The sequence below is a fragment of the Clytia hemisphaerica genome, unplaced genomic scaffold (genome assembly GCF_902728285.1).
Source record: "Clytia hemisphaerica strain Z4C2 unplaced genomic scaffold, Clytia hemisphaerica genome assembly, whole genome shotgun sequence".
NCBI classification, from domain to species: domain Eukaryota; kingdom Metazoa; phylum Cnidaria; class Hydrozoa; order Leptothecata; family Clytiidae; genus Clytia; species Clytia hemisphaerica.
Window position 1 is genome coordinate 1,317,851 of NW_027104530.1, and position 27,538 is coordinate 1,345,388.

Here is a 27,538-nt window from a genome sequence, read left to right on the forward strand (position 1 = left end):
CTGCAGAAAATATTAATCTTTACTTCATAAACTTGATTACATAATCATAAACAAGACTAATCTGAACCAATCCAATACAAATAACATAAAAACAAACCAAAGGAAAAATATTGGTAGAAAAGTAGTGAAAACACGTCATACAGATGTAGACAAATGATAACAAATTTTACAAACTCTATTACACATTTTGTTTCTGCCCATGCTGTCATAAAAAAGGGATTATTAAACCAAAATTTGGGTAAATTGTTTGTTTTAGAGGGGGGTCAGGATTAGATAGGGGTGGTCGGGATCAGGCAACCTGACGGTACATGACGTTGGAATAGTCGTAAAAGTCGTAAAAGTCATAATTACCAATAATTTGCTTGCGTTCTATCTGGGGAATAAATTTGTTTTTAAATATGACTTGAACTATAGACTCATTAAATGTGTGAATTTATGGTATAGTGTTTTTTAAGAGCCTTGTGTGATTTGATGAAATTTAAGTGTTTCCATCGTAATCAATTACGCTAATCGTTTTCATTTGGACAGTATTGGTAATGAGTCAACGCTATTTTTAATTTTGGTAATGTTATGGGGACGCTTTTTTGGATGGATTCCCTGACTGTAAGTATGCTGCATTTTGGTAAGGGTACTCTCCATCATAGACACCAAATGATTGAGCAAAAAATTTTAAAAATAGCTCTAAAAACTTTTTGCACGGTGAAATTTTTTCAAACTTTCAAGAATAGTAGAAAACTATTATTTGAACAATTCTAACCAGCGCAATTTTTTACTTTTTCTTTTCTTTGTTCTCAACGAAGAACTGAAAACTGATGTATGGAGTGAGAAAAAAATGCCTTTGTATGAGCATGAGGTTTTGTGTCGTAGAGGCAGTTGCAAAAGTCATAATTAAGGAGAATTTGTGCAAGTTCTAAGACCAGATTTTAAAAGGATAAAAGCCAAGGGAAATGTTAGCCAACCAAGTGAAATAATGTTAGGCATGTTGACGATATCACAAAACTTTTAGATTAATATCTCTGTTCAATGGAGGTCTGACAAATTTCTTTTTTAACCAGGGTTTAGATGAATTTAAAAAAGATATAGTGTCCTAGATGGATTAGCGAGGCGCTCGAGAAAATCGCCTTTCAATCTCTCGTAATGAAACGACCACTCCTTTCTTAAAAACAAAGTCAAGCAAAGGATAATCAAAGTCAATCAAGCATCAATCGAATACAATCGAATTTCAATCGAATGTAATAGAACACCGTTCGCGGAAAAAAAAAGCAAGCGGTTCATGGGAGTTACCTTATACTTACCAAGTTGCGTAATCACAGGTCTAGAAGCGGGTCGTTGAAAAATGCTTAAATATGTATGAAATATTTTCCTTCATTGCAAGAGATTGGATGGATGGAATTTTTTACTGGTCGATAGAATTTTTCATTAATAATTGAAGATTCTATTAAAAGAAAAATGAAAGTGCCGTTCGTTTTAGTCTTTTGCCAATCTCATTTCAAAGTTTAAATTTTCTTATTTTCGCGCGTTTAGCTTGAACCGTTCTAGCTCATTTGCACAGGGTTGGAAAACCCGTTGCAAATACACACCCCCGTGCAAATGCAAGGATTTACTAGACTAAATATTGTTAATGTAATAATTGTTGTCTTGTTGCAGTTAGTGTTTCCTAAACCTGATATTTTTGGGAGCTCCTTCATTCTTTATGGATGTCTTTTTTATTTTTTTAACTTTGAGAGGATATATCTGTTTTTGGATGAATTCCCTAACTGATCATGTTGAAATTTTTTAGCGGCAAGTACAAAACGCCTAGTGGGTAGCCACTACTTAATACTTACTACCTACTACTTACTACCTAGTGTAAAATAGCTCAAAACGGCTCGAAATTACCTTTAAAATATTCAGCATGTTAAAATTAGCAAAATCTGAAACTTTGGTGGTAAAAAAGTTAAAACTTCTTCTTTTATCGTACTTTGAAGACTTCAAAATATTTTCTTTCTTTTATTTTGTTTATGACTTTTTCCCGCGCTTTTTCTATAAAGTTTACAGACGCACTTCTTCGTAGAAGAGAAAAATATTTCCTTCGCACACTTATTTATTCATGTCAGTTTTATTTATAAGAATCGATCAATCTAAAAAGTTAAAATACTTTAAGTAAGTAGAGCCCTATGTTTCACTGGGTACTTGCTGAAAATCCTTTCACATTTTGACAGTTATTGACAAAATGACCCTTTTGAACCAAACTATTGACAGGGTCGTTAAATATGACCTTTGTAGACTTCATTTTATGTAGCAAAAATTCTTATTGTGCTCAATAAGATGCTTTCGGTATCGCAAGGTAGAAATTTTCAGTAGGAAAATACTACAAAGAGCTGTTTTAGAGGTGTCAATTTGACCATGTCAAAGTATTGACGAAATGAAATTGTTGATAAAAATATTGACACAGTTATTGATAATGAAAGCTTCGCAAACCAATTCCAAGAAATATTTTGGCACCATTTGATATGATGCAGATCATACAATAGGATAGAGATAGATTGACCCCCTATTTATATTACAGAGCCTTTTTTGACATTTACGTGTATTCTTATCATCCTATAATAAGAGTTATAGAGGGAGTATGTTTAGGAAAAAGGAAAGTTCCTATAAGAGTCGAGTAGGTTTAGGAAAAAGAAAAAATCAAGATAATGGCCTTTTGTTTTATACTTCAGTATACTTATATGAGGCAAAGAGAATATTTACTCACTACGTAAATATACTAAATATTATTTTAGATAACACTTTTTTCAAGTAAATGTAAAGCGAAGACTTGTGTGTAGTTAGCATTCAGATATTACAAAACCAATTTTTTTAGAATAGAGATTTCGAACAAGCGAAGGAGATTCCTGGTCTGTAAAGTATACAAACTGAGTAGGTAGTAAGTAGTAAGTAGTAGGTAGTAAGTATTAAGTAGTAGGTAGTAGGCGTTTTGTACTTGCCGAATTTTTTAGCCCATTAGTTTCCCGTTTTTGTTTTTGTTTTCCAGTTTTTATTTCCAGTTTGTTGTGCCGACATTTTTCATAGCATAAAATTTATCATTAAAATTCTCAGGTGAATGGGGGCACCTAACCCAGAGTAAATTCTTAAGGGTACCTAAATCATTAGGGGCACCTTATTTTGTTGGGGGCACCTAAAAAGTGGGCTGAAACCATGTTTTTGGCCAGAAAAACGATTTTCAACCTTGAAAAAATTCTCTCGCAACTTACTTGCGATTCTTACTGAGTTTTATTTTTATGGAAGTTTTATTTATTTCTACAGTTTGAACACATCAACAAAATATCAATCAAAGATAGTTACAAACAGCGTCATTTCACCGCACCACACTTTTTTCCTAATGTTTGGTTGAAATTCAATGATAATTGTAAATAGTCGTGTCTTATTTTAGATTGTGGAATTTTTGAAAGATCGTGGGTATGATGCGGAGACATTGGAAAAAGTTGAAGAATCAAAGGTAAGAAGGCTTGTTTGAAAATTCGTAAGAATAATTTTGAATTCTAAGTTACACCCACCTTCATATGATAGTTCATGCTTTCCGATCCTAAACTAAGAGTATTAATAAAAAAAGTATTCACAAGGAATGTTTACATACAAGCTTCAATTCTTAGCAATTAGCTCTGCACATGTATTTAGGAAAAAGCTACTAGAACACACATGTGGAAAAAGCTGTCATTGACAATGTTAACAAAAAATGTGGGAATAAGTTTAATGCAAACTAATTTTGATAAGTTAACCCTCTAACTACTGTTGACGGGATAAATCATGATGAAATATATCTTGTAACAACATTGATTTTGAAATCGTCATTTTAAGCCAAACTTGCTGGGTTTTCCTTCCATTGAAAAATAACTTCAAAATTCGGCCTTTTCAGTGAGATTTTGGACTTAATGTCAAAAAAAGCGCCTAAATTTCGCAAAAATCAACTTTATTGAGATTTTGACTGCTTTTTGACCATTTTCATCAACAAAATAAGGTCAAATTTTTCAGCCAAACAAAAGTTACAAGCTTCTGATTCCTTCTAGAACCGTAGATATAACTGTTTAAAGCTAGATCTATGAAATTTTTTTGTAAGATTTTAAAAGTGCGTCCAGTAGCTAAAAGGTTAATTTTTCGAAAAAATAACTATTATTGTGATCAAAGTTTTCGATTTTTGGGGTATTTTCTTTGGTTTTACTGGGCATTCTTTTAAGAAATAAAAAAAGTTGTTTACTACTAAAAATTTGCAAAAATTAATACCCTATGAAAAATTGGACATTCTATTTAAGAATTATATAATTTTTTATAGGTTTGTGCTGAATCAATACACCTTCTAACACTAAATGATTTTAAATCTATTGGCATTGGACTTGCAGACGGCAGGCTTTTGATTGAGAAATATAGAAGTACACAATTGGCTGAACTGGCAGAACTTGTTTCGCAAGCTAGAACTCAACCTAAAAAAGACAGTAAACAAGATTCCGTGATGGTTGAATTTGTTTGGCAGCATTATAACATTAGTCTTGGAAAGTATACCACAGTGCCTGTTAGTCGTGGTGGAGGTGCCCGCAAAAAATCCTTTAAGCGGTTAACAGCTATGAAAGAAATATTTACTATAATAAAGGAGACTTATTTTCCTGGTGGAGAGAGCAAACACAAAGGCAGTTTACACCTTTTAAAGGCAATGTTACATGCATCAGATCACACACTAATGAATCTTTCATCAACTCTGGATGACTTTTTGAAATTAAAAAAGATGAAACACAACAAGCTCATTTTGAAAACATCGAAAGATTGGGACCCTACCAAAGAGATGCAATCTAAAGAAATTTATGATCCAAAAACAAAATCACCAAAACTAGATATTGGTGTTTTGCATTCCACTCCTAAAATAAAAAGGCAGAATATCAGACGAAATAATGTTCCTGAGGAGCCATCATTGATGGAAGATTCCACTTTGATTTTTGTACGTCATCCAACACAAGGCATGAAACATCGTTTGTTCCTATCAAAAAGCAAAATGGAAGATGTGTACAATTGGGTCGGAAGTCTTACTCCTGAACCTGAACTTTTCCACTTGCTTCATGGGCTCAATAATGAATTGATTGTGGATACAAACGAAAAGGTTGAAAAATTCGACTCAAGATATTTGACTATGGTGGAAGTTGAACATTCAAACTTTACAATGGACCTTATCAGTGGGAGTAAAATTAACACCCTACCTAAAACCATTCAAAATCAACAATGTCCTCTTTGTCGAAAATCCTTTGCTTCTTCAGAAATTGAGAATCATGCATCAACCTGTGGAGAAAAGAATCACATGGGTGGATTCAAAACATCAGAGAAAAAAGCTCTTTCCTTATCGTCTGGTATCTCGACCAAAGCCAGACAAGTTCATTCCAGAAGAGAAGTACGCTGTCCTGTATGTAAAAAGTTTTTCGCGAGTTCAGATGTTGAGGAGCATGCCATTCAGTGTGCTGATGAAAAATTTGCAAACACTGTTGTATGTGATGATGATGAGAGTACTTCTTGTTCAGATGGTGAAGACATTGGAATGGAGGACACTGAAGTAGCAATAACCATTAAAGATGTAATTTCTTCGTTGGCTATTGATTTTAAAAGTGAAACATCAATTAGAATCAGACGAGGAAACTGTTTCAATGATTTCGTCGAAAAAAGGAGCTCACCGTTCATGAAGAGACAAAGCAAAAACAATGCATTAAGAATAATTTTTTACGGTGAACACGGCGTGGATCAAGGTGGTGTACGAAGAGATTTCTCTACAGGTAAGGAAACGATTTCAATTGTAATTTTAAAAATTATCATCAGAAATTTTTACTTCACTTACCTTTTGATTCTGAATTTTAAAATCAGATTGTTGCAATGTGAGCCTTACACCATTTTGAGAGAGAAAGTTGTAATTAGAAAGTTATAAAGCCAGAAGCCAAAGACTGGATTTTAAGCTTCTATTATACTCGGGAAGGGGTAAGTAAGTCAATAAAGAATCAAATCGAAAATTAATCGAATCAATTACTTATTTTTCATTTTTTGCAATAACGTTTTTTTAAGTGGTAGGTGTTACTTTTAATTTAACGTTGAATGAAAAATACGCACAATCTTGGTACCTTAATTCCCTTAATCTTCGCGCACTATGTCACGCGAACATTTAACTGATGCGCTAATTAGTGACCACTATTTTTGGCTATTTTGGCCTTTACATGAGCTTTGATGTAGTTCTAGCGATATTCATCAATCATTTTTGTACTCTTCGTTGGATTTGTTATGGTTAACCATAACAAAACCATAAAAAAAAACCGTAATTGTGAAATTTAATGTTGATATTTTTCTTCCATCGGCTTTATGTTTTTTGATGCTCCAAATTCATGGGTTTCCGTCTCAAGAAATTGACCCTTTTGATGCAAAAGCATAGTTTTTCGTTCAGAAGAGAAAATGTACTTGTTACACTGAAGTAACTTATATAAAACATGACACAGTAAAGCTTATGTCAGCAAATCTTAAAAACACTGAATGATATACATATACATACATGATGTACATAGGTTAGTTTGCGCAAAATATATAAATAACAGATTTTAAAGACGGACCCAATTTTACCCTTAGTCCTCGTCTGTTATATTTCAGAAGCCATTCAAGAGATCAAAGACCAATTGTTTGTTAGCAAGGAAGATGGTATGCTGCCGAGTTGTACGATGACTTAGCAAATGGCCTTTTCAGAAATGCGGGAAAGCTCTTTGCATATTCGATCTGTGAAAATGGACCTGCGCCAAATTTTCTATCTCCTTGGGTCTATGATTACATAGCTGGTGGTGTGGGTATGGTTCTCAACAGATTGCCAGAGAAAATAGAAGATAAAACATACCAAAAGGTTAGAACTGTTCAATATTGTGTATATGTATCTTCATTGTTAACTCTACTGCTAACAATGCTAACAAAAGTTCCTACGACGTTTATTTTAGAGGTTAAAGTATAATTATTTCGATAAAGACAAGTTATTACAAGATGAATGTTATAAAAGACAGAGCACTGTACTGGTCAGTAAAATTAATATCGTGCAAATATCTTTGTTATTATTAACATTGCGCTGGAGCTCTTATTTGAAGGCTAAAGCACTTGATATTTTATCATTTTAAATCTCTTTGATCTTTTGTAATTTAAACTATACTTGTTTACTTGAAATCATGTTTACTTGCTCCCAAAAACTGATTAATTTCAATATTTTAAAGGGTATGCTCGTGTTATGCATAAAAACGAATTTTGAATGAACGCCTCTGCTAAAGCTCTTTCCATACACCATCGTGCATCATACATGATAAATTGAACTACTTTTCAAATCTATACCCCCTGGTACAAGTAGAAAACCACCATGCAAAAATATTCACTTATTTCATTCTCGTCCCTGAATTACATGTGAATTAATTACAGGTGTCCAATAATCAACCAAAAATTAGGGCCCCAATTTGGGCTCCCTACCTTTTTGACCAAATCGTTTTAAAAAGGGCAAATTTTAAAAGTTTGAAACCTTAAAACGATCAATATCAGATAGAGCATGAAATTTATCAAATATCAGAGTTTGGTAGGAAATTATTGTCCCATTTCCATTTATGTTTTTTGTTTCTCCCTCTAGAAGACCTAGAAGTTATTAGAAAATATTCACTAGGTATTTATTAACTAAAAATTCTTATTTTTTCTTACTCAGATCTATAAAATTCGAACAGAAGAAGAGCTGAAGGATTTTTGTACATCAGATGAAGGCACCGATGTTCTATCAGAAATAAAATATCGAAGTGTACCAAGTTCAATAAAACTAAAATCAGAAGAATTTATTTTAAGGTAAGCAAAATCTAGATTTAAAGTGCAATTCCCTTATAATCTGTTTTCCACAAATTTAAGAATATTCTTTTTGATATCTAGATTTTTATTTTTTGAATAAATTTTCTTGTAGCTTCTTGTTACTTCACGATTCTTAAGTTTCAGGGAAATTAGGATCAAACAGGGAACTTGAAGCAAATATGTTAAGTAGAGTTTTAGTTTTGAATTCTTTAGCCTTCTAGTGTAGAACAAGCTAGTTTGCGTCTTAATAAGAGACATTTATATAAAAAATTAGGCAAAATCAGGTGGGCTGAGGCAGAGTTTGCTTATTTTGGATATTTATCCCGCTATATGCAAATAAGGAACATGTCAAGAATTTTTCATGAGCTATCGCCCCCTAAAATTTGAGATTATTTGCCCGAAAAATGCACTTCAGGTAACTCGAGACCAATATAGAAGAAATTGAAATTCTGTTTAAAAGTTTATACATCTAATTATATATCAAAATCAAATTCCACAAAAACGTTTCCTCATGAAAAACTATAAAGTTCCACGCAACTGAACTCTTTGAATCCTTTTATCAGCTGACAAAATGTTTATCTATAGCTTTCATGTCAAATTAGTAAGTTTGTTATTGTTCGCTAGACAAGGCAAGGACCCCTTTGGATTTATCATTTCCTCTTTTTACTTTAGATCTCTATTTGCAAAATGGTTAAATCCCTACGTTCCTTTCATTCAAGAAATTGCAATTGGTTTGGAGCAATATGGTTTTCTACAAAAGATAAAGGAACATCCTCAAAGCCTGAAAACCTTATTTTGTTTACATACTGATTTTGATTGGACATTTGATGAGGTTTTTGAACTCCTGGAGCCCGATTTCAGCCCGGAAAACAATACTTACAGATATAAAGAAATCAACACTTTCAAAGCTTTGTCAGACGCTTTGTCAGATTGTTATGATTTGAAAGGTAATTTTTAATTTCGGTTTGTGCAGAAAAGTAAACGCGACATCGAAAAAGAGGGCAAAAAGCCGACTTTAAGGAGGGTTTTTAATGGTTTCAGAAAAGATATCTATACCTCAATGGGCTTAAAAATTAGGAAAAAATGGCTCAGTTAGCCGAAAGTATTTCAAAATGCTACCTGTTGGCATTTCTTGTGGTGTAATTAGCTGTCAATTAAATGCTATTAACTCTTTTTGTAAAAAAGTTAAACCTACAGCACCTGACCCCGAGAATGTAGGTGAAATTTGAATCAGACCTGAGAGATGTAGATTTGCATTTAAAAAAATATTTTTTATTTATATGTTTTAAACGAAATTTTGAACTCCCAAAATCCTTTCCCAGGGGTTAGTTTCATTACTTTTGATAGATAGGCTAATTTTTTTGGTCCTTGAAGTTGACTCCCATTTTCATTATAACCCCCAGAATTTTATGGCTTTAAATCTAGTAATAGTAAAATGTTGATATTTTTTCGATTGAATTAATTATAACAGGAAATTTTAGAAATATTTGATGCCAAAACAATATTCTAAAGAGCTTTTGTTATTCTGAAAATTGCATTTTTTCGCTTTTTAACCCCCATAATGTAGGTGAAAAGATTCGATTGCTGAGAGCGAAATTTCAGTATTCATCGGAAATTTTTGTTCTCTAAGTGAAATTCATACTTTAGAAATATACTCTGACAAAAAAATTAACAAAGATATTACTTTTATCGTGCTACAAATGATGAAAAGTAAAAGAAAGGACGAAAAGAAGAGACAAGAAAGTTGTTTTTATTTTGTAGGTTGAAGATTCTGGGTTAAAATATGTGAATAATTTAACAACACCCCTGCCTCACAGCCCCGGTGGAACTTTTCCCACATCGGGTCAAAAAATTTATACTAAATTCCCAATGGGGATAGAAATTCTATTGTTCCAAACTTAGGCAAATTTTCTGATTGGGCTGGGGTCCCAGCGGGTCTGGGACACGTCGTAAAAGCTTAAAATGCCAACATTAATTATCTCTCAGGTAATACTTTCATGTTATGAAAGTACAACAAAAAAAGTTTATATAATTTGACAGACTTTTTAAGTCGGGTTACGAAGGCTCCCAAATTGTAGGTCAACTAACCCCAAAAGGTAGGTCAAACATTTTCGTTAAAATATCTAACTTAGAACAATAAATATTCAAATGGACTATTTTCCACATTTCCTTAGTTCATTAGGAATAAGAAAATACCCTATCATCATAACTTAATTCCAATAGATTTCGATTTAGAGAGGATTTATTTAAAAAATGTCTCAATTCGAGTAGTATCCAATCAACTTTGATTCAGATTTTCGCCTGAAAAAATCAATTCAAGTTAAAATTTTATGTCTAGAAATAATCAGTAATATGTAATAGTATGCTCTGAAACAACTTTTTATGAAGTTGAACTATCGTTAGGGCTACCATGCTAAAAAATGAGAAACCTACATTCTCGGGTTTTACTACATTCTCGGGGTCAGGTGCTGTATATACCATCTTAAAGAAGTTAATTAAACTACCAAAAAACATAATTATGGCCAATTGGATTTTATTCATTGTTTTCAGAACCCTTTTTTGACTTTGAAGCCGATTTTCTCAAAAAGTAATCCTTTTAAAGACAAAGTGAGACATGTTTTTCGGCTCAGCCTTTCTTCTTTACAATGATGTAATTCTCAAATTCACCAATCAAAACGTGTACGTACGTTAACTCTCTGAAAATAGTTGGTATTGATTTTTTAGAAAAAAATTATGATCCTAATTGTACTAAACTCTTATCCAATTTGCCATTGAAAGATTTTTGTTATACTGTTAAAAGAGACAAAAACAAAATTCTTTATTTACATGAGAGGGCCTGAATGTACACGACTAGATGTAGATCCATAATGGCAAATTTTAATTTTGATGCGTCCTATTGTATGCCCTATATGTAATTGTATGGCAATCATTCAGAACTTTTCTCTTGCTCACTTTTGATATGTAAACATTGGATCTAAAAACATTTCTACAACGAGATTTATAGGAAACAGCTGCCCCCCCCCCTAAACGAAAATCTTTGATAATTTTTGAAAGACTTGTCCAATCGACATGAAATTTTCTCAGTGTGTACCAAATATGGATTGGCATCTTCAGTAAAAGCTCCGGCATCATCGATGACGTCATTACCACCTGATGACGTCATTAAAAATGCCACAAATTGGAACCCCTTTTAACTATATTTCTTACTCAAATTTTGTGTGGCAACTCCATACGACATATAACTTTGGGGGGTCATTTTTTTGCCACCTGAGTATTTACAGACCGGCCTAAAAGAGCCTTTTTAGCCTAAATTCGGACTTAACATTCTCAGGATTGAGAAATGGTAAGATCTTGATTTTGACCAGTGGTTAGGAATTGATTATAGAAGCTTGCTGCCTTAATTTCAACGAAATCGGACATGTGGTTGTCCAGAAAGTGAGCATTTTAGGTAAATTATTGACTGTTCTCTAAAATAGGAACCACGCAGGTGGCTTACTTGAAATTTTCCACATTCCTCAGATGGTCAGTCAATGCCTATCACTCGTCAAAATTTCGGTAGTTCATGAGTTCCGGAGGGGGGCTATGTGTATTTTGCAGACCGGTCTGTAAAGTATTAAATATCAATGGGACAAAATTTTGTTGGTCACTTGTTGCACTTGTTACTTTTAGTTGAAAAATTATGATTTTAGCCAATTTGACGTTCTTATCTGTAAAATACCAACCAAACAGGTCAACTTGAAATTTTGCAAGTCATCCCGTTTGTCTTTTCAAGTCATCAGCATTTTATAGATATTGAGATTTCAGACCCAACCCTCCCCCAAAATGCTTCCTCTATTAAAAATATAAGAAGATGCATGAAAGGTTAACCCTCTCCCTTGTCAAATCCCTCAATTTTCTCATCGGTTCTTCTCAGGCCTTAGTTGTGTATACTTTGCTTTCATATAAAAATATATCTTTTCACAATTCTTGTCATTACATTTTAGGTGAAGAAAACGCTCTTACACTTTCAGAAGTAATGAAGTTCATCACCGGTTGTTCTTCAAAACCAGCGTCTGGGTTACCAGGGAAAATCACTGTGATATTTGAGAAATATTGTCCCGAAAATTGCAGATGTAAACCCACAACTTCTAGCTGCGATATTCAAATCGAAGTTGCTTTGCGCTACACTACCAAACGTGACATGATGATAGCTTTAACAGATGCATGCCGCGAGAGTAAAGGAATGCTAAAATACTAATCCTATAAACGGATCGTTTTTATATAAATCTTTTGTTTTACAAAACGACATTGCGAATCAAATCGTATAGTATTACTATAGTGATTTTGATATAGCTTGCTTTTATTTTTGATAATGTATATAATATTATTTATTCATAAACTAGAGTATTTCAGATTTTTATTTGACAATTAAAATGAAAATTGATTGACAACGTTCGCTAACAATATTTTGATCAGGAATCAGAAATAGGTATAGGAATATTTAACTTGATTGATAAGGTGTCTTTTTTGTGCAAAACTTTGGTTTGAATTATCTTAAATCCTTATCCAAAGTAAAGAGGACCTTCATTCGTTATTAACAATATCATGTATGGTACTTTTTATTTCTTTTCGTTTATATTCATATTTGTTTTTTCATTAATTTCTGTTCCCTACAGTGAAAGCCTTGCTAATACAATACGTGTATTGAATTCAAAACCAAAAAGCTCCTCCAGTACATCATGTTTTCGTTCTTTTCGTTTATTCTTACGTTTATTTTTATTCTTCTGTGCATTTTTCTTTTGTTATTGCCTTTGTTTGTTTGGCGAAAGGTTCCATCTCTCATTCAAAGTTTTATTAAATCGTTCCGCTAAAAGTATATTTTTTAAATAGATGATTGTGATTTAAAGAGGCTTAAATTGTGACTTTTTTATCATTCATATTTTTAAAGTTGACACTATTTGTAAGAAGCTACATGACCTGTTTGTTAATATTATCAGAAACCAAACATGTATTTTATTTAATTAATTAATTTCCGTCCCTTTGTTTCAAGGTTCTCATTTCTTCCCCAAAAATACCCATCCCATGATAATTTTCCCGACTTTCCGTAAAGTTTCCCGATAAAATCGTATTACGAAAAAATTTACCCGATTTTACCCTGAAGTTTCGAATCGGAAAATTCGGATTTTAAGGAATTCTTTTCGTCTCCTGCATTTTGATTAGTCGATAGCTATGCTTGGGTAGATTGTTGATTTATCTGAATGACGAAAATGACATAAAAAAACCGAAAATCTGCCCATTTTTTTCAAATAAAACTTTTTTTAATGTTTTTTACAGTTGACATCACATTTCTCAGCAGTTTAATTTTGCGGTTTTCCATTTTTTTCAAATAAGACTTTTTTTTAATGGTTTTTTTACAGTTGACATCACATTTCTCAGCAGTTTAATTTTGCGGTTTTCCGAACTCGACCGCGAAACCACGAAGTTTTTATGCAATAAAGCAAGTAAATTTTCAAAAACATTTTCCTTAAGTTTTCGGATATGCTTCATATTGGACCACACCTTTCTTGGGTGTGGCCCGACCCCATCCGGGTGTCCCGGACTTTTCAGACCCCTCCGGAACTCCCCGGCAAGCCTCCGGAACTCGCGACTTCCAAAGGCACCCCTCGTATTATGGTGAATTATAGAGTGGTGTTTAAGTTTTTTGCATCTTCAAATGCATTTTATCATGGGCGACAAGCTTTTTTATTGAAGAAGAATACCTTATTTTACACAAAATTAACTGGTCATGTTATTAACGGACTTTAAAAGAGTGCGACAGTTTATCAACGCGAATGAGAGGACATACCTTTAGATGTTTAGTGATTCTGGGCTCTTTCCACCCGTTGATGATTATTTCTGGTTCACTCCTTGCATAGTGTGCGTAATTAACGCTAATTGGCAGTAAAGATTTTAATATGCGACATTAATATAATTAACGCGAATTTTGTTCGCAAAAATATAATTTTGGACCAGATTTAATAAATTCAAAGAAAATGAAATGAGAGACAATGAAATAATCTTACTTTTGCGAAAATATGTAACAATGGAAAAAGCAAGTGCTTTAGGTAAAGTATTAAATGTACAATTTATTGGGGTTCTCCTTTTATATTCTACCTGAGCCGTTTTAGTGTTATTTTGTTATTTTGGAAAATTAACGCTATTGTCCACACTATGCTGGCTTGGGTACCACTTTCGATTTGAAAGTGTCAAATCTGTCGAATATGTCGATGTGAATCTGATGCTAGATTCATTTTGGTTCAATTCAATACGCTAAATCCTTTAGAAAAAATCTTTACTTTTTCATTGTCATTTTGCTTCTTCGTTTTCGTAGGTATAAAAAATTATTTTTCTTCACATTAATCCACTCAAAATGATCTTTCCAACGAGGGTTGTTTATAAAGTTAGGAGAATTAGATCTCAAAATATCCTGGAAAATGCAAGTAGTGCACAAATATTTGGAACAGACCTTTAGATGTTTAGTGATTCTGGGCTCTTTCCACCCGTTGATGATTATTTCTGGTTCACTCCTTGCATAGTATTTGACATAAATGCGAACATCGAGGCTCATTTGATCAGAACGTTTTCCTATGTGACTTTTTAAACGTACACGAAACGTACACGAACATGACCCATTTTGCGTCGTCAATGCTGGGATGATTGCGCTTAAACCTGCGCTTTATCAAAACCAAATCTCCCAAATTTTGAGATTTTCAGTTTTTAGTAGAAAAGTTTTAGAAAAATATTCTAAAAATAAAAGTGAGCACACCCAACGGATACGTTAAACGGATACATTAACTTTACTTTCCTATCAAATTTAACCCTTTAAGTTTAAGTGCCGAGGCCCTTTTTTGGGTGTTTTTTTGGTAAAATGAGCTAGGTCAAACTTTAAACGTCAATATCTCCTGAACATAAGGAATTAGCCTATTTCATGGGATTTGTGCATTTGTTACATGCTATTGTCGCGCTAGCCAGTCCTCGGGATTTATTTACTGTGGATTTGTGGAAAAAGGGAGTTTGAAAAGGAGTTTTTGAATAGTTTTCGAAACATGTCTAAAAAAGTGGAGGGTAAAAAAAAGGGAGATCAAGTCGAAAATTGGTTCTAAAAGAGTGTAAAAGGTTCCGAGCCCTCTATCTGGACTTACTTGTATTTCATGACCAGACAGAGTTTAAAACAAAAAGATGAGTACAGAATGAATCAGAGACAGAATGAAATTTCATTAAGAACAAGTTCTATTTCAACCACCATACTAAAGCGTTAGACAAAATTACTTACATAGTAAAATCAAAACAAACTGTATCCAAGACTAAAATGTACTGTCAACAAAATACAAAAACAAAATTTTGACCTCTATATATACGACTGGGCCACTAAATCAAAATTGCTACATGTAATGTTAATAGTGTTAGGACCTAAATTGGGAAACAAACAAGGTCGTAAAGGGGCATGAGGAAGACTGCTCAGGAAAGCATAAAATAAGGAATTTCTAGGTAATAAAAAGGGGTTCTGGCTAGTGGGAACAAAAGGATTAATGATCAATTCATTTTCCAGGTACTAATATAATAAAAATTAGCTTTCACGAAGGGTTCCAGAAGTTTGATAACGAGGGCTTGTAAAACGAGGGATGGTTTCATGAATTTACGAAATCGAGATGATTCAGCAGAATTCATTTGAGGAAGGTCATGGATGGGGAGGCGAGGGAATTAACCGGGATTCGACACTATTTTCTATTCAATTTTGTTAAAAAATCCCCTGAACTCAATTGAGAATTTAAAAACTGTTTAAAAACTCCATTGTTATCGTCTTTATTCTGTATATCACAGTTTTATACGTCACTATGCTAGTTATATTTTAATTGCTAAACGCTCCTTCGTGCATTGAGAGTTGAAATTTGTAAAGACGACAACAATATAGAAAACAGTTTTCAAATTCCCAATTGAGTTCAGGGGATTTTTGAACAAAATTGAATCCCGGGGGGGGGGGGCACTCAAGGTAAATGACATACGAGACGTTCGGCCCTTAAGGGTAGGTTTTTCATAGTTCAGCTAGTGCACTGTAAGGGTAGGAGATTACAAAACTGCACTGAACTGCACTGTAAGGGTAGGAAATTGTGATAAAAGGCCAATTTTTTGGTAAAATTGGCACAAAATTGGTCAATTTTGGAGGAAAAATTCCACATTTTCTTGGAAAATTGCAAAAATTTTCGCCCTTACTGGCGAGAAATTTTGAAAAAGTGCACTGTAAGGGTATGATTTTTCATGGAAATTCACTGCACTGTAAGGGTCCGATTTTAGAAGCCAAATTTTGGGCCGAACGTATGGTATTCCCCCCCGGGAATTGAATAGAAAATAGCACGTAACAAATGCACGAATCCTATTAAATAGGCTATAATTAGAGGTTGGTTCATAGCTCATTGGATAGTTAAGTGTCGCCTCTTCTTTTGGGGCAACTTCGGCGCCGCCCGTTTTAGGCAAGGCGGGTGGGCGGCGGGCGTTACTTCTCACAAAGTCAGGCCCAGTGGTGCGGCTTCAAATCACTCCTGTTTCAATTATATTTGGTAGAGGACAGAATCTAGTATAACTGAGCCAAATATTTTGGATTTTTGTCCTTTCGTTGCTCAAATGTGGTCAAAAAACTGCCAAAATCTCTCCAAAAAGACCAAATTTGCAACTTTTTTGTGTTGATCCTGAAAGTGCATTTCATTTCAAATTTTGGTACACTGGCTTCATATAGGTATGAAAATTATTTGGTGACTTTACGGTGGATCCACCTTCGGCATTCAAATCTTTTGCGGGATCAAAAATCGGGATTAAAAAATGAAGGGAAAAAACCTCCTTCCTCCCCTAAGGAATTTGATAGAAATATTTAACTGAAAAATCAAACTTCAGTAACAATATAGTCAAAGTAAAAGTTACAAAATTCACTAAATTTTGATGAAATTTAATTTTGCGTGACGTTTCCGACTTTTAAAAGGAACCCAAAAAGTACCATTAAGGACGGCCTCGAGGACGAAACATTTAGGAAAAGGAGGGAGAAATCCAGTTACGGTCCGTCTAGAAATCCATCAAACTTAGCACGTAGCGCAGCCTATTCTCATCAATGGTCTCCTTCCCCCTGCTATACGTTTTTGAACGTAGGAAACGATCTCCACAGAAAAAAGCTAGTCCGATTCACCCATTGGAATTTTTAAGCAAAACCTGTGTTATTACGTAATCGTCAACAAGAAGTTGATACTTATAAATATATGCCAAGCTAAGCTCATAGACAGTCGGCTTGTTGTATATTCCAGATCTCCCAGCAGACTAAAAATAGGTTTAAATTTTAGGATTTTAGGACATATTTTGGCTAAATTTTAGGACATTTAAGCACAAAATTGATGAATTTTTAGGATATTTTGGGACAATTTAGAACAAAGCTATTAGAAAATTAGCTCATGTTATAATTTACAAAGAAATTCTTGCTTTAAAACGAAAAGAAAAAGTTTCCTGTTTGCTACATAAGTTACAAGGTGAATGGTGCGCGCCGCAGGGGAAAGCTTTTTACTGTTTACAAGACCTGCATTGAATATTATCAAAAATTTTATATAGCAAAACCTGCCAGAGTTAAATATAATGCTTGAAATTTTAGAACAATTTAGGACATTTTCCCAAAATTTAGGACTATTTAGAACAAATTTTCAAAGTTTTCAAATATTAGGATTTTTTAGGATTTTAGGATGACGTCTGGGAGCCCTGTTGTTCTATGAGAAATATATGCCAGTAGTTGAAATTTCAACCCCTATATTAATTCTTTCATCAAGATGATTCGGGATTAAATTTCAATTCTCTTAAATCGAACTTTAAAGTAAACTTAAGTAAGTAAGTATAAGCAACACTGGGTAAATCGGACTAGCTAGATTATTTACCGAGTATACTGTAAGCATTACATTTTTACCTGTGAAAACCACGAAACAGACGTAAATAAAGCTCCTCACTCTCACTGGATGCTTTCGATCATACATAGATATGGTTAGAAAATAATGGTTAGATAGATGGACATAATGTTATGGCGAGTATGGCCAACATTGTAAATCAGCAGTGGGAAAAAGACTATTTTCCGAAATATTGGTATAATACTATGCATATAATGAATATAGATTTTCTGTGAAATGAAGGTCTTTAAAACAAAAGATTTTTCTTGGCTAAAATTACAAAATTTAATACCATAAAAAATAAACACTTTCGAATACCTGGAAAGATTTATAGAACAGCAAATATTCATATAAACACAATAGTAAACTAGCAAGCCTAAAACATAGAAATTAATATTATGATAGAAAAGACAGTTTCCAGAATACGGAGAAAAAATCTTTGAAGTTTATTTTTACATCAAAAAACTAGGGGAAAATTATATGATCTTTTTGTACGAGCTTAAAGAGGCCGTCACGCCATAACCTTTTCTACATGAAAATATCATTATGAAAAAGTATTGAAATTTCTAGATAATTTCTATATTTTTATACAGTAGTAACAAGACATGCATAATAAAATTTCTTAGGAGGAGAAAAAGTTCAATAAAAATATATATTTTAAAAAGTTTAAAAAGTTTCTAATTGAACTTCAGATTGGACAATGTTAAAAATGATATGCGTTTTCCAAACCATTAATGAATCGGAGCAGAAGGCCATAAAGTCTTTTGGCTTCTTGAAATGAGCTTGGAAATCTCAAGTTATTTTCATTCATAAAATATAAGCCAACAGTTTCAATTTCGTTTCCACAACCAAAAACGTTCGGTGTACGACAATACGCTTCAGCAACATTTATTTCAGCTTCACGAACATTCCACATAAAGTCGGTGGCACCTGAATTGCGAATAGCCAATCATAGATTATAACATAGAGCTTTTAAAACTCGTAAGGTATTCCTGCCATAGTGTGCACCTCCGTTTTCTACCTGTTTATGTTTTGCAAGTGATAAATTACAGCGCTACAAAGTAGGCCTAAATGGCCAAAAAATAGGCAATTAGACCCACTTGAAGGAGCTACAACATTAAATGTGAAGTTTCCACATAGTTTTTTCGATGGACTTAAGTACCGAATGTAACCAAATGTTACAGCTTACCGAAATAATTTGGCATGCTGTACAAAAGTTCCGGCTTTCCACCAGTTGTTTCGTTTGTGTTACTTCTTCTAATCCTGTGAGTGTTGTGTATTAGTTTGAAATCATCTAACTCTTTTTGAATCAGTTGGAGAAAACAAAATTTTAAACATTCCCTAAAAATAAATAATTGTACCATTAATTTTACTTAAAAGGAGAACAGGAGAGCGTTACGGTAGATAACAAGTACTATTGGCGGAATGTAATTTATATTTTTAAAATCGTTATTTGTGTAAAATTGCTCTTTTAAATGCAAACATTTTTAGAATTATAACAATTCAAAAGACTTGAAAATGATTTAAAAAAGTTCGCGTGGGGGTCAATTCAGTTTATCTGGATCTCATTTTCTTTTAAATGTTACATTTTAATTTCACTTTTCAAATCCGTGGACACTCGCTATTGCTGGTCTGGTCATAATTTTGGTCAGAAATCAAAGTCCATTGAATTAGGTCAAAACTCTTCACCGTTAGAATTCATTCAATTCATTCAGAGAGAGGGCGAGCAGAGCTTTCATTTTTCAAAAATTAAATCCATTAAATTGAATCCTTTTCTATTGTTTTTCTATTGACAATAATTTATATTCTCGCGTACCTTGAAATTCATCAGATTCATCAAATGTTCCATCGTCAATCATGTCCTGGAAATTCATATACATGTAATAAAAAACAGCTGCAGTATGATTGGTCAAAACTATCAACCTTGTTCATCGAACTGGCTCGATTTTGGTATCTCTTAAAAAATTATCCCCACAAAAAGCAATTCTGTCAATTTCAGGATTTAAAGTCAGAAGAAACTCTACCAGGTACTAATGCAAGAAAAAATTACCAAAGATTTCAGCCAAAATTCTCTGGGTTGTTGGGAAACAATGAAGGAATAAATTACCTTAAAAAAGTTCATCCACCATGGAGTCAGTGACCGCTTCAATTGAGACCAAAATGCTTCATTCTCTAAATTGGAAAGTCAATATTCTCTACAGGGTGTCCGGAAAAAATGTATCCGATCAGACCACTGCTATGAGTAGAAAGTGTTGGTGTGTGTATCGCAAAGTTTTTCTTAATGCAACAGCATAAATATGAAATATTGCATTTATGTCAATGCTCTTGACCAATAAACACGCTCGCATTTTTTTGGTCGACGATCTATAAAAATAATTAACGTGCGTAATAAAAAAAAGAAATTATATTCATAAAAAAAAACACGAAAAAAAAATGATCGAAGAGTAGATAACGTAGCCAGTACCTTCCCACAAACCAAATTTTTTCTTTGTTTTATGGTCAGTTACACTTTGAAGCGTTTGTCGAAAGTTATCGCACTGTGGTGGAGGGTGACGTCGATCCCGTGCGGAGTGTATAAAGGCGGGAAAACACGGAACTCGAAAATAAAGACTGGAACGGACAATCGAATAGGTAGGAGAGGATGTGCGTTGATGTTCAATCTAGTCTCAATTTTTGAGTTCCGTGCATTAAAATCAAAACAAAAGAATCCTCGGGATCGGGATGGAGTTTGGTGAGCTGAAAATGTTTTTTTTTGAAATTATTTTGATACACCCCTATGATAACGAAAGAACTATAGAAGCAAAAAAGTTTCCAAAAGTCTTCAAGGAGCTCCAATTAATGGTATTGTCAACAGGCTCTTAATTTAGAAAGGTAGTGAGATAATCCCACTTCTTCAAAAGGTTTTCTTCCTTGTAGAGAAAAGCAACCAAAATCAAATAAAAGAAAACTCTCAACACTAGCCATAGCCAGTTTTTGAAACAGGGATGTAAAATAATGAGGATTCCAAGACTAGTATCTGATGGAAATGAGTCGATCTCGTGCAATTTCAGGATTAAGAGGTACAAATAATAGAAATATATCATTAATGTATTTACCAAAAAAATTAGCAAAGTTCTAAAGTTGTAATAAAACTATGTCAATGACTATAACATCTTAAAAATATAAATTTATAGGAAAGTTAGATAAAATTAATAAAATTTAGGTAGATTCCTCTCACAATTCGAAGCAAAACCTCCACATTTTACTGGCTTACTATCTAGTTTCCAAAGTTGAGAAATTCAAATCTAAAATCTGCTCGAGATCTCAAAATTAGTTAGTAGTTTTAACTCTGACTATACAGGACCAAACTCTTCACATCAAAATGTAAAAATTCTAGAATAATATCATAAAAATAGTGTCAAGTTTTGGCAATTGTCCAGAATTGTCAAGACCTTGTCTATGTCACTGGTGGTGAAGACAGCTGTGAAGAAAGTTTTTCATTTCCATTCCCAGCAAACTTTCGAATCGAATACAATCAAATTTCACTTTACTTTCAATCATATGTCAATTTACTTTCCACCATTTTATCAATGGAATATTTTCAAACTAGCGACCAGATAGAGACCACATCGAACAGCCAATAAAAACAACAACAAACAAACAGTTCTTCTTTCCACTGGAATAGGCCAGGAATAAACAAAATAAATTCTTCCAGGTTTCATGCCATATCCAAAAGATATTCGTTGCCATCCCAAAGCATACAAAAAGTACAAAAGTTCGTCTTCAATCATCATTGGAGCAGCACTTATGGTTCTAGGTAGGATAGGATCTAATCTGATTTGATAATTTTCATTCTCAATGTTTACAGTCTCTGGGATTCTTCAATCCTGTTATGGAAATAACCCAACAACTCTGCTGCTGTTGATGCAAAAAAAGGATTTCCATCTTCTTTTCTCCTCCATCCACTGATACTGTTTCTTTTTCGTTCGGTTTCAACTTTTCAAAACAAATGATTTTGGTTCTCTTTCAATTTCAAAATTCGAATCACAAAATTCGAATTACAAAATTCGAAAGTTCGAAAATCTATTTGAACTTTACCGATCGAAGCAATGCAGCGACTTCTTAAAAAACGAAAAAAGCACACGCGATGGAGTGCAGCTTGTCCAAAGTCACGGCAAAATGAGCTGCGCCGAAGAGAAAATCTTGGACGGACTTTCCCGTCCAAGAACATTCGATTCCACGGCAAAAAGTAACAGACGTTAAATCGCGATAAAAAAGCGGTTTTCGTCTAACAGGCTATAGATAACGTGGCTGGTTTCCTGGAATCGGGATGTGAGATTGCGTGCTCGGAAACCTTGTATACCGTTACAAACCTATAGTACAGTTGCCATTAGAATTTGAACGTATGTAGATCATGACTCGGTTACTGCAGCTGTAATATGTTTTATCATATAAAAACATTTATTAACGTTTACTCAAATAACTTAACATCCCAGTTCATTTTTCGGATTTTGTTTGTGATACACACACAAAGACTTTCTACCCATAGCAGTGTTCTGACATTTTTTCGGACACCCTGTATTTAAGCTAGAAATTCATTATTGTAATGAATTTTAACTTCAGTACATCAAACACCCTTTAATTTATGGACGTAATTGAGATGGAGGTTATTCTGGAAAGATCTAGCAGCACATTGTATCAAAGGGTAGAAAGATTTTTCATTTTAATCCTTATTCCTTGTAAGCAATTCAAACATTGAAGGATTATCTTTCATCTATACATTCATATTGAATGTATTTTTGGTAAAGCGACATTGCCTAAAAACTAAAAAATATTTTAAATATAAAATGGAGTTTACTTGATTTGAAGTTGACCTGCCAAATCGGAAACTTTTTTCAATAGCTTGGAAGTCATTGTCGTTTGAGCGAAAAAGCCTCTGTATTCCAGCGATGTTCGAGTTTTCTGTTCCTCTGTCTGCACGAACGTTTAACGCAGTACCTAAAAGTTAATATTATAATAATCTTTATTATAATTCTCAACGAAATAATTACAACTCCTTCTAGTACTGTCTAACGTGCTAACAGCCTGGATCACCTTAAGGTTATCTTAAGTTTTAGTCAGGGTACTGTATATAATTTAAGAAACAAGTGTAAAAAGTTTCAGCTGATCGGACCCGTCCAGTTTCCGGACTGCCAAAAAGAATTTACCTCCTTTACCTCCTCGTCCCAAAAATGAAAATTTCCAAAATATGAAAAACACCCATAGAGGATCTGGGGACACAAGTTTCATACAATATCTCTAAAATCTACACCGGGCGACTCAGAAAAAGTTTTGTAATATTTGTATAATTCTTAAAGATAACAACAAAAATTCAATTTTTGTATTTTTGTATTCAGTGAAAATTCTCATCGAGAAATGCTTTTTCTCCTAATGCAACAAAGAGTCATCAAAGTTGACCGTCGTTATTTTCAAAACCTTGTTAAACGATTTACCTTTTTTAATTGAAGAAATAAACGTACCTTTGAGTGATTTAACTTGATTGAGAAAAAAGCCAGCCACAACAGCTGGACAATTGTTAGTAGATGCTGCTTCCAACCAGATCAACTTTCTGGAATAGCTACAAAAATAAAATTCAAAAAATTAAATAAGGACTTAATTTATCTTTTATTCATCTATATAATAAATATTATGTAATGTAAAGCTTTTCAAAAGTACAAAAAGTCAGGCAAAAGCCTTTTAATAAATCAAATTCAAAGATTTTTAACCATAGAACTTTAATTAGATATTATTTTGATTCTTTAATTTTAAAATCTAACTGCTAATTCACGCCATTTTAAATTTCCCCTTTTTTAATCAACAAAACTTGCTAAATTACCCGTCAATACAACCATGTATACAAATCCCATATCGTTTCAGCTTATCGTAGCCATCCAGGTGCCACAAATAGTTAGGACCCTAAAAAATACAAGTTCACTTATGCTCAAATAATTAATTTATGCAAAATGCTTTTGCAAGCTATATCTTACTGGAAAACTGTTATATATTTGGATATTGATTTATCCTCACTAGGATGATTTCTGACCCAACCTGAAGGTTTTTAATCGTTAAAGACATTTTAAGAGAACAAGTTTTACAATCTAATCTCCTTATTACAGACCAAAAGTATGTCAAAATTATAATAGTTTCAAACTTAATCTTTACAGGTGTGATGTATCTTCTTCTCTTTAATTTCCTAGCACGGCGCTCAGCAACACCAATAGGGTCGATAGCCTTTTGAAGATTCATCACATTGTTTCTGAATTGTAAATGAAATCAAATAAGATTTTACCTAAGCATGATTTACGAGCTTAGGTTTGGATGATAGCACTTCTAAGAGACTGCAGAAAATTGAAATCCTTAAAAAGGGCTTCACAAAGCAAGAAATAAACTAAAAGATTGATTTCTACCTGCTGATTTGAATGTTATGGATTACACGCAATTTCTGATGCATACATCTATATCCTAGCAAGCTTCCACTTCCTTGAATTTCAGTCTAGAAAGAACAGGGTAATATTATGTAGAAAATAGATTATTGATTGAAAATTTAGAAGAATTTAAAATTCATTGGTAGAAAAATATGGTGAATGGGGTTAATTGCTTTATAGATTGACAACCAACCAGGCAGGACTTCCAACCCAAAATATTTTATTGCCATTTTTAAGAAGGACTCATATCTTGTCTGTCTCAAGCATAAGAATCGTGAATTCCCTGCTAGCGCTCTTCCGTTTTCCATTCAAAATTACCTAGATGTAAAGCTGTGTGGACAAAGATTTCATAAATCCTCAAAATAATTTTTTTTTCCGACTGACCCACCCACCTCCAAAATCTAGGGTCGGGTGACGGCAAACCAACAATTCCAGCCCCATGTAAAAAAACACCCTTCAATAAAATAAATTATATTATGTAGCAAGAAAATAACTGAATATGAAGCTTAAGTTCGGAAGTAATATAATAAAAATGGTTAATTTAAAAAACCTTGCAAAATTAACATACCATAAGGGTATCACACACATGGGCCAGTGAACAATTTGGTTTTCTTCTTGCAAGCCCGAGGCTGAATAAGATTCTTTTCAACTTTCGCATGCTAAAAAAAACCATAGCATGTCAGCCAATTATATGTATATAATCAATTAGCTTATCACAATAGAATAACAGCAATGATTGCTTGATTTAAGACCTTGTTTTAATTTAAGCTCCTTTCGAAGCTCCCAAATTCGTAAAAAGAAGAAAAAAGGAGATCAAGGGATTAAAATTTATCTAAATATCAAATTTGATGATGTAATTTTTCCTTAATTAGAATTTAATCTGGTAATTGAAATTAATTACTTAAAATTATATAGTCTGGTTATAGTACTCTATAATAACAATGACCTTGACCTTTAATGTATATATTTTTATATACCTGATCACAATACCAAGTCTTTGCAGCAACCGTAAAATGTTTTTATAGCTATATCCCTCATTGAAATATTTCTGAATTGCGACATTCCCTAGGAGAAAAAGAAATGACAGTTGTAAAAAGGAGATAGGTCCAACTGTTAGTATAATGGAGGTAAAAGTATGGGAATTCCATAAATTTCACCCAGTTTTGTTGCCAAAGTATATCGGAATTCCATTATTTTTTAGGGAACTTTACAACGGAAATCTGACAACTTAAAAAACTAAAAAAAAACTGAAAACTAAAAAAAATAGTGTGCTTCATGTTGTCCAAACAAAGATACTGCCATTCATTATACTGGTGAGGTGCAAAAGCCTGTATAAGCCCTATATAAGATGTATATATTTTTATTTGACAATGTTATCCAGTGTTTTATCCTGTCAGTTTATAAAAGTACATCGATTTTAGCATCAAAATAAAAGCTTACAAAACTGTTATTATTCACTACGGCAACCAAACGAGTGAGAAAAAGTTATTAAACACTCCTCAAGCTCTTACACTCGTAAAACTGTTTTTCCAAATACACTTGAGAATACAGATGCTAAAAATATATGCGCTTGCGTTTGTAATTTTAAGACATTTACTAATTACCTAATCTTCCGCATCTCTTGCTATCTCTTGTCATTATGACCTGAATCTTTTTCAATCTCCAAGCATGAGAACACAATTTTATATAAGGAATTTTGTCACACTCTATAGCAGATGGGCAAAAACTAAAGTTCTTCTTTTCTGTTCTTCGCATCGATGGGTTAAAAAGAAAATATCAAATATCGTTCGATTGCTAACACGGATCAAATTTTTCGTAAAAGATACGCCAGAAATTGGGTTCATCGGTGTTTCTTTTGTTTTTTTTATCACTTTCTTTTATTCCGTATCTGACGAGTAGAAGTTTGTTTTATGCAAAAATCGATGTACTTTTATAAACTGCCTGTACATACTAAGAGCTCTGTAATCTCTTATTTATATATACTCCGTCCAAAAATTGTCTAGACGAGGGAAATACCTTGATTTTTAAAGTCAGCTCCTTCGTTATGAGTCAACGGTTCTACCGTGAAAAAGGGTAACTTGCATCAGTGGAGGCTAACATGCATAGCCCTCAAATGAATGACCTGGCTGGTCATTAAAATACAACTACGCAGCTCCGCTCGCAGCTCTACTCTACCATTTTTGTTTTGATTTATTTTTGTATTTTAATGACCAGCTGGGTCTTTCATTTGAGGGCTATGCATGTTAGCCTCCAATGATGCAAGTTACCCTTTTTCACGGTATTTATTTTTATAATGTTATGAGGAAGCTATTTTGGATTGATTCCCTGCAGGACCTGAGCTGAATTACCTTTGATTATCCATCAGCATCATTGATTTATTATCAGATGACATGTATTTATTATACATATATGGCGGCCATCGAAAAATAGTTATGTTCGCGTCGCCAGAAGGTCTCAAATATATTGAATTATATAAAATTTTACGGGTTTTTTAAATATCGCCTGAAGCTGAAACCCTCCTCCTTCCCCAAAGAAAAAGTTATACATTTGAAGAACAAGTTGTTTCTTCTGGATTTTTCCTGGATTTTTTTCGAATCTCCGCACTGGAAAATCAGTGAAAAATATGGATGGTGCGGGCGGGCGACGTGAACAGAACAATTTTTCAATGGCTGCCTCGCCTATACCAATGAATAATTGATTGAAAATGTAGTACTTTAGTAAGGATCAAAGTAAAATTAATGAGTAATCGATAAAAATACAGAATTGATAGGTAATCCATACTCAGGATCTTGACTGAATTACCTAACAATTTTTTATCAATCACCCTTTCCCATCTGCCCATTCATTGATCACCACGCTGTCATGAGTGCAACCACCCTGGACGCTGGACATAGTACCCCTTCCCTTCTGTACAAAAGACGCATTAATTGTTCAGGATTCTTTAAAAGGTGTTGTATTATCTAATATGTTGTGAATATTAATGATTGGAAAGAAATACTTACTTCTTCTATCATGATGAGGCATGGTCTCTTTATAAAGGTCAGTGGGTCTCAGTGCTTCTTCACCTGTTTTTATTATTCTATTTTTTGTACCACTATTCAGTTTGTTTACACGTTACCTGAGGCCCGTTTCAAATCAACACATCAAGTGATGACCTATGGCCGATCTTAAGCGGAAAAAAAATCAACGCTTCGTAAATTTCAAGTGAAGCGCGGAAAATTCCAAGTAACGCTTGTGATTTAATCTGCAGTGGAAAGAATTCTCACACTGCACATTTAAAACATAGAGCGGAAGATCTTTTAGTAGTGCTTCATGTTT

General features: G+C 33.4%; 1 protein-coding gene and 1 long non-coding RNA gene across 3 annotated transcripts; both read right to left on the reverse strand.

Moving 5' to 3' along the window:
* Positions 1-17,937: 17,937 nt before the first annotated feature.
* On the reverse strand, positions 17,938-19,381 carry LOC136822343 (uncharacterized). Its single transcript, XR_010848889.1, has 2 exons — positions 18,967-19,381; positions 17,938-18,707 (listed from the first exon to the last, which is right to left on the reverse strand). It is a non-coding gene; the product is annotated as an uncharacterized lncRNA (long non-coding RNA).
* A 2,687-nt stretch (positions 19,382-22,068) lies between these two features.
* Positions 22,069-27,245, reverse strand: LOC136822326 (uncharacterized). Of its 2 annotated transcripts, none has more exons than XM_067078567.1 (8): positions 27,223-27,245; positions 25,198-25,285; positions 24,789-24,879; positions 24,203-24,288; positions 23,958-24,051; positions 23,632-23,711; positions 23,276-23,373; positions 22,069-22,754 (listed from the first exon to the last, which is right to left on the reverse strand). In XM_067078567.1, the coding sequence occupies exons 1-8, from the start codon at positions 27,242-27,244 to the stop codon at positions 22,531-22,533; spliced, it is 783 nt and encodes a 260-aa protein (XP_066934668.1). In that variant the 5' UTR covers position 27,245; the 3' UTR covers positions 22,069-22,530. The 2 variants fall into 2 exon arrangements, with proteins under 2 accessions (XP_066934668.1, XP_066934667.1); XM_067078566.1 differs by lacking the exon at positions 27,223-27,245 and adding an exon at positions 25,825-26,047.
* Between the last annotated feature and the right edge of the window lie 293 nt (positions 27,246-27,538).